Source organism: Nothobranchius furzeri, chromosome 11, assembly GCF_043380555.1.
Source record: "Nothobranchius furzeri strain GRZ-AD chromosome 11, NfurGRZ-RIMD1, whole genome shotgun sequence".
In the NCBI taxonomy this organism is placed as follows: domain Eukaryota; kingdom Metazoa; phylum Chordata; class Actinopteri; order Cyprinodontiformes; family Nothobranchiidae; genus Nothobranchius; species Nothobranchius furzeri.
In genome coordinates this window covers 53,197,522-53,204,898 of record NC_091751.1, presented here as the reverse complement: position 1 = coordinate 53,204,898, position 7,377 = coordinate 53,197,522, and the positions used below count along the sequence as shown (strand labels likewise).

The 7,377-nt window shown below is 43.1% G+C and overlaps 1 protein-coding gene across 8 annotated transcripts in view; it reads left to right on the top strand.

The window, feature by feature from the left end:
• The first annotated feature begins 2,093 nt into the window (after positions 1-2,093).
• Positions 2,094-7,377, top strand: part of pbx1a (pre-B-cell leukemia homeobox 1a) — a 54,790-nt gene continuing 49,506 nt past the window's right edge. For all 8 annotated transcript variants that reach the window (XR_001572813.3, XM_015956888.3, XM_015956886.3 and 5 more), the window contains exons 1-2: positions 2,094-2,482; positions 2,962-3,035. Coding sequence is in view for 7 of the 8 variants with exons in the window: in XM_015956888.3 (XP_015812374.1) it covers positions 2,298-2,482; positions 2,962-3,035 (259 nt within the window). In the remaining variant the exon portion in view is untranslated. The remainder of the gene's footprint in view (positions 2,483-2,961; positions 3,036-7,377) is intronic.

Below are 7,377 nucleotides of genomic sequence, written 5' to 3'. Positions count from 1 at the left end.
GAACTGAACCAGAGAAAAGGAGAGTAGACGTTCATGGCTGCATTGTGAATCTTGCAACTCCTAAGCGTCAGACGTTATCACCACTACTACCCTCAACCTCACCCTGCCCCATGTGACAATTACCAGCCTACCTCCTTATTCAGCACGTAATGAGAAAACTGACTGATCGATTTCTGTCGGGCCAGTAAAAGAAAGCACAGACCAGCCTCTGAGACACGTAACTGCTCTGTGTCTATGTTATGACTTGGATTTTTCACGCGTAAACAGTTAAAGACAAAGCCACAATTAAACATCTTTCTGTTGTCATGTGATTTGCAAAAGGTTGCAACAAAGATAATTTAGCAGATTTGAATCATTTGTGTTGACAAATAAATAAATGAACTTTTTTTCAGCAACAAATGAATGAAAATAGTTAGAAGATTTTACATTTTGCCTATTAACTTTGTCCTTGTCCTAGAACTAAAAACAAAGTATTATTACATCTACTAAAGGTTGCTTTTCTCAGAATTTACCTCACTACCAAATGGTTCAAGATGAACCATTTTGACATAAAACTTCTCAAACCAAAAAACAAAACAATTAATGCAAGTGAACGGGACTAAATAAGCTATTTTCTAATCCACTTATTTTTTCAATCACACATTTGTTGTACTTCAATTTAAATGAAAAGTAATTAATTGTGTTTCGACCACACCAGTCATCTACATAGATTTATGGTGAGGTTTTCCAGGCAGTCCAACCGGGAGGAGACCTAAAGGTAGACCCAGGACACGGTGGAGGGACTATGTCTCTCAACTGGCCAGGGAACGCCTTGGGAGTCCCCTGGAGGAGCTGGCCCAAGTGGCTGGCGAGAGGGAAGTCTGCGGCCTCTCGCCTTAGGCTACTGCCCCTGCGACCCGACTCCTGATAAGCGGATGAAAATGGATGGATGGATATCTTAGTTTTCTATTTTAGTGACAACATGAAACAGTCTTTATCTCAGCATGTCTTTTTAACTTCGAATAAAAAAAATGCTTAAATTTCATTCATTCTGAGACTCTGACCACATCGGCAGGCACAGAGGCTCCATACTTGCTATCAGGGTGGCCCTGGATCACTCTGGACCTCCCCTATGACTGCCCCTGATTCTCATCCAACACAAAGCTTTACTTCTGATTAATTTCTAATTTATTTTCAATGACATGTAAAAACAGCCACCAACGTGCAACATCAGTCAAATCTTACCTTTAATTAATTATGAAAGAGCTTTATTTCACTCACAAAATTGTATTTATTTGTGTTCTGCAAAGCATTTTGACTGTTATGTGTCTGTTTCACAAGGAATAAGGAATGCCTTCTATAAACTGCATCATGTTTCAATAAATTCATCTTGATTTATTGGTCCTTTGACTGATTACAAGAATGTAAATATTCAGCAGGAAAATATATAGTCCGGGTGACAGACGGAGGGTTTCCTGCAAAGCACCGGCACGCCGCCCTTTTGGGTCAGAGCTCCATGCACTCACAATTATTTATTAGGCTACATATTCACTCTCTATCCATCACCTGCACTGCCACCCGGTCCGGTCACATCTCTTAACGTTTATTACTGTGTCCCACCTTCCCCAGGAGGATGATTGACGTTTGCGGAGAGGACCGAGGTGGGACTTGTGCGCTCCTTTTGCTCCAATCGTGGCTCGAGGGGCGGAGGCTTTTCCATCCATACTCTGATTATGAGTCAGTTACCAGACATAAGCGAAACAATAACAGTTGGTGGCGACTTTTGCGTCCCAATCATCCGCAGCGCGACTGTATTCATCGCGTCTTCGTTTGATTTTTTATTTTTTTATTTCACCTATTTGGCGCATCAAGATCCGCGAGCGCGTCGGAGGGTTTCGTAAACGCAGCCCAACGCGCTCCACTTTTAATCAGATTAGAAACCTTTAATGTTTCTTCTTCTCCAGTAGCGGTGCAGGAGTGGCCACAGCCAAAAGCAGCGATTCAGATCAGATTTCACCTAAAAGCAGCTGGGAGAGAGACCCGAGAAAGAGCAGGGGGAACAGCGAGAGAGCGGGCTTGTCATTTTAGTCTCCCTCCTCCCAAATCCAGAAAAGCTTACCAAGGAGGAAAAAAGGAGGAGTGTCTGGGGCTCAGATACACGGGAAGAATCCAGAGGAATTTCCGAGGATATTTTCTCTTCTTTTTCTTCTTCTTCATCCCATTTTTTCTACCTCCCCCTTTTTTTGAGATCAGAATTTGAAAAAAAAAATAAATAAAAATAAAAGTTGGAGGGGAGGCAGCGAGGACCGTGGTCGAGGATGGACGAGCAGCCTCGGTTGATGCACTCCCACGGGGTAGGCATGGCCGGACACCCCGGCCTGGCGCAGCATATGCAGGATGGCACGGCGGGGACGGACGGGGAGGGACGGAAGCAGGACATCGGAGACATTTTACAACAAATAATGACCATCACAGACCAAAGCTTAGACGAAGCGCAGGCGAGGTGAGAAACAACCCGAAAATACGCACTTGTGTGTTTTATTTGATGGGATACTTGTAAACAACTTTAGTTTGACTGTTTTAATCGGAGTTATTAATTAATGCGTGAATCGTGTGGATTAAATAAAGATCAGTGGAAGACTTGGCAACTCAGTTATAACTGTTCCAAAGACGCTTACATTGTAATCCCGTACCTCTTCTTTAGCCCAGAGAAGCACTGACACCAAATAAACATAAACACAAGTACATTTAGTTGGTTTACATGTTTATGTTAGACTAGAAATCAAGAGTTTATGTGTCTGTTAGGAAATTAATGAAATCACTGAACAGCTTCAATAAATATGGATACAATTTTGGCTCCATGTCTGTATTTGTTACACAAATTCCTCCAAAAGTCCCATTTAAAGGGTTTGTTGGTGTTTCCACTTGTTTGAATATTGATTTGGAAAGCTGTGTGTTTTCCATCTTTTTTTTTTTTTTTAGGAAACATGCACTCAACTGCCACAGAATGAAACCTGCCCTTTTCAACGTCTTGTGTGAGATAAAGGAGAAAACAGGTAAGGACACTGATGAGAGGGTCATTTCTTTTTTTCTAGAGAGGTCTTAGTGTCTCAGCATCTCTAATAGTTGTTTAAAAGCTATTTATTTTGCAAAGCAGACTGCGTTTGCACATAAAATTGCCTGTTCTTATGAAATATTGTGGATAACAGGTTATTTTTTGTGGCAGTGTGTGCAAAAGGTGGCAGCTTAGATTTTCGGTTTATGTTTACAAAAAGAAAAGGGAATTATTACAGTTTCTCCTGCAGATGAAAAGAAGCCACGTGAGTTTTACTCTGAAGGGATGTCTGAGACAGGAGCTTTTTCAAAAGAGGAAATAAAACAAAATATCCAATAACACCTTATCTGCCAGCACAACTTGGAAGCTCTCTGCCTGGTTATTGAGAGAGCTTGTCACTTTGCCGGCTCTTGCTTGTCGTGTCGCAGCCATGTGAGATGGCTGAGAATAAACACAGGGGCTGAAGCTTGCAGGGATTGCAATCCAGTTTTCATTAAAATAACACAAAACTGTTCCTCGCTGACATTTCATTTGTGTGAGTCAGAGCTTGGCACAGGTCCCCCCCCCCCCTCCCAAAATAAAACGGGAAAACAGGAGGAACATGCAGACACTTGAGATTTTCATCAAATTTACAAAGAGCACACCCGTCGTTGGGGAGATAGCTACAGTACAGGCTGGGGGCCCTGCTTCTAAATTGCAAGGCTTGGAAAAGCGAAAGAGTAATGCCTGGCTCTTTGTAAACTGTCTGGCGTCTCCCTGGGTTCAACCAGAGTTTGTTTCCAAAAGGAAGAACATAGTGACTTGGACCTTTTCCTGGCTTTCCCCCCCTGCCTCTTCCCTCTTCTCACCGTTCTTGGCAACCAGGATTTCTGACAAGAGCGAGGCTCCCCTCAGACTGCAAATTGTCCTCCCCTCTGTTTAGCACCAAGTTTGGAAATGAACATGTCTCACCGCAGCTTGTATTCTCTCTTTTGGTGAGCTGGAGCAGTTATTTTTACTCTTCTTTTTTCCCCCCCTCCAATGTCTGCTACATTTTCTTTTTTATCAAAACAGAAAAGCGTTTAAAATGTATGAATAACTTAAACTCCCTCACCTTAGCAAAAGAAAAGCAGCCTTCCTGTCTACATTTGAAGAGCTGAGCTGCAGCTCGTCTTCGCCTATAGGAGGGTTTGTGCAGACGAAACTGAAAATCCTTTCACTGCAGTGACAGAGAAAATGACTCAAACCTTCACCATGGCATTTACAGCCAAATGTGCTGAGTGCAGAGTATGTGAGAGGAGAACAGCCTGCAATTTGTCGGGACTTTTTTATATTCTTTATAGAGTCAGCTTCTCCTTGCTGTTTTTACATTGTTGCAGTCAAGAGTGTCTCAGAGAAGAGGTGCAAACGAGGAGTTCATTTTAAGCTTCTTCGACCGTTTTTTTAACCATAAAGACAAAGCATTTCTCTGCATTAGTTACATTCTGCATGTAGTTAAGCCGTGTGCAGCTCCCCCTTCCCGCCTGTGCGGTGGATCGGTGGTGTGAGGGTTGACAGCAGCAATATGGGTCATTGCTGCAGTGAGGTGTCCATTGGCAGGCAGCTGACAAACAAGGCGGGAGTGCATGCCAATAGCAGACAGAGAAGGCCTTAACTGATGACCCCACAGCACCCCACTCCTTTTTTATCTGTGCCGGGTCATTCCCGTGTCACTGCGTTGGAGTATTTAGCAAGCTTAAACAAGCTTAGGTTCACACACTGGCTTATGAAAACCTACAGCGGTTTCTCGTGTTACCACTTAGAGATGTTCCGTTTGGCAGCTGAGGTTGTGTTTCACAGAACCGTTTCCCTCCCCGTCTCCAGGCCCCTCGCAACTTTTTCTTTCCCTTTCTTCTCTGAACTATCGTCGTTGTTACCGAAGTTCCTGAGAGCACTTCAGGTTTGTTTTCCTGTGCTTGCTTCACATCCTGCGAAGAGAGCTGGAGAGCGTCTCTGCGTGGAACCATTAACGCGAAGGAAGCTGGCACGTACAGGTCGACTAAGAAAGAGAGGCCAGACACCAAGTCAGTGTTTCTGGGTGTCGGATTTCAGGCCGACTCCCCCCTCCTGTTTCTCTCTATCTGCGGGCTTGGGACTGTTGCGTCAGGCCTCTTCGTGTCTGCATCCTCACGTTACATTCATGCAGACGACAGGTCAGATGGAGAGCTCCTGCATGACTAATGTGATCAGGCGGATAATGCATTACGCCGCTTGAACTTATCAAAGTCGGAGACCTGCTGAATCAGTCTATCCTGCTAACTGCAGCCCTCCCAATGGCACCGCTAATTAGACAAAACATTTTAGATATTTACAGCGGTGCTGCGCCTGGGGTCCTGTTCGGACTCATGAAAATGTAAGACTTCCTCCGGCTCGCTGCACACACTCTTAAAACCCCTTACCGGATTTTTTTTGGTGTCTGATATGAAGCATTTGACAATTTTTGGATGGTTTTCTGTTTAGTCAGGATGTGCCTTCAGAAAGTTTTCAAAGGGTTATCCAGAAGAGGGGCGCTACTGATAATCTCGAGGTCACAGAAATAACTTGAATCTGACAAAAGTAATAATAAATAAAAATTCTATGAAATGTAACCTAATGAAAGTCAGACGTTGCTTTTCAGCCATGTTTCAACAGAATGATAATAAAAATAAATCATGGAATAGGCCTAAACAAAAGACTGAGAATTAAAGAGAATTAAAGGTGTGTTTACTAATTAGCATCACAGGTGTCAACAATCTTGTAATCAGTCAGTGGGCCGATATGTAGGACTCCAGGTAGTCATTGTGTTGTTTGGTGACTTGGCGAGTACCACACTCAACATGGACCAGAGGGAGCGTACATACATTTGTATACATTCATGTGCTTAAAGCTGTCCGGTGGCACATTAATAGAGATGGCCACACGTTTTACCAGACCAGGAGAGTTAAAGGCCAGGTTCACCGAGAAACCATTTTTTACATGTTTTTTAAATCTGATTGGAACCACTGAGTTTCACATGCAGTCTGAACGTGAAAATAGTCTTCTACCCCTTTCCTGAATTAGCTGCTGATAGAAAGACGGGAAAATCCTGAGATTAGAAAAGTCAATCAATTCTATGTCACAATTAAAATTAGCATTCATGGACTCACCTGTCTTGGCCCGTGATGGAGAAGGCTGTTGTTGGTTATTAGTATCCGGGAGAGAGCTACTAGAGGCTAGCAAGAAATTGCCTCTTTTTGCCCATCAGCCAAGGCCAACATTAGAAACCTAGGAGTTATTTTTGATCCAGCTTTAAGTTTAGACTCACACGTCAAAACCATCTCCCGCTCTTGTTTCTTTCAACTGAGAAACATTTCAAAAGTCCGTAAACTGGTTTCTACTGCAGATCTGGAAAAAATCCTCCATGCCTTTGTGTCATCACGCTTAGACTATTGCAACGCTCTTTTTACTGGTCTCAGCAAAACCTCCCTCTCACGCCTTCAAGCCATCCAAAATGCAGCAGCCAGACTCCTAACCAAATCCAGCAGACGAGCTCACATCACTCCAGTTTTACAGTCCCTCCACTGGCTCCCGGTAGAATATAGAATACAGTTTAAAGTTTTAGTCCTGACCTATAGAGCTCTTAACAACCAGGCTCCAAGCTACCTATCTGAGCTTTTATCCCCACACACCACCTCTCGGAACCTTAGATCCACATCTGAAAACCTCCTGGCTGTTCCTCGAATCAGACTGAAAACCAAAGGGGACAGGGCCTTTCAGACTATTGCACCCAGACTTTGGAACAGTCTACCTTCAAATCTCCGTCTCTCTAACACTGTAGAGGTCTTTAAAAATCATCTAAAAACTCACCTTTTCATCCAGGCGTTCCCTCCCTAAATGTTCAAAAAGATGGCTTTGTTCGGGTTCACACCTTCACTTTGTTTATACTCATGATTTTATTTACTATTTTATCACTGCTGTTGTTTTTCTGATGTTTTTATTGGTTAGAGGTATTTGCCCTGATCTTTATCATGTTGTACAGCGCTTTGTGATTTATATCTGTGAAAGGCGCTCTATAAATAAACTTTTACTTACTTACTTACTAGCTGTTAGCATTAGCAACTCCACCACACAGCAGAATTCCTTCAGGCTTTTGTTATTTGTGGAGATAAAACATCAACGTTGTAGAATAAACAGAGTGAGTGGAAGAATCACATTGCTGTTAGCCAATCAGAGAGGAGGTGTCCAAATATCAGGAAATAAGACTCCATATTCTGCCGTGTTCTTCTTCTACACCTCTGGCTAACTTCTAGTTCCTGAAACAGGAGCGCCAGAGCTTTTGTTCCCAACAGCGATCATTCACTTATACT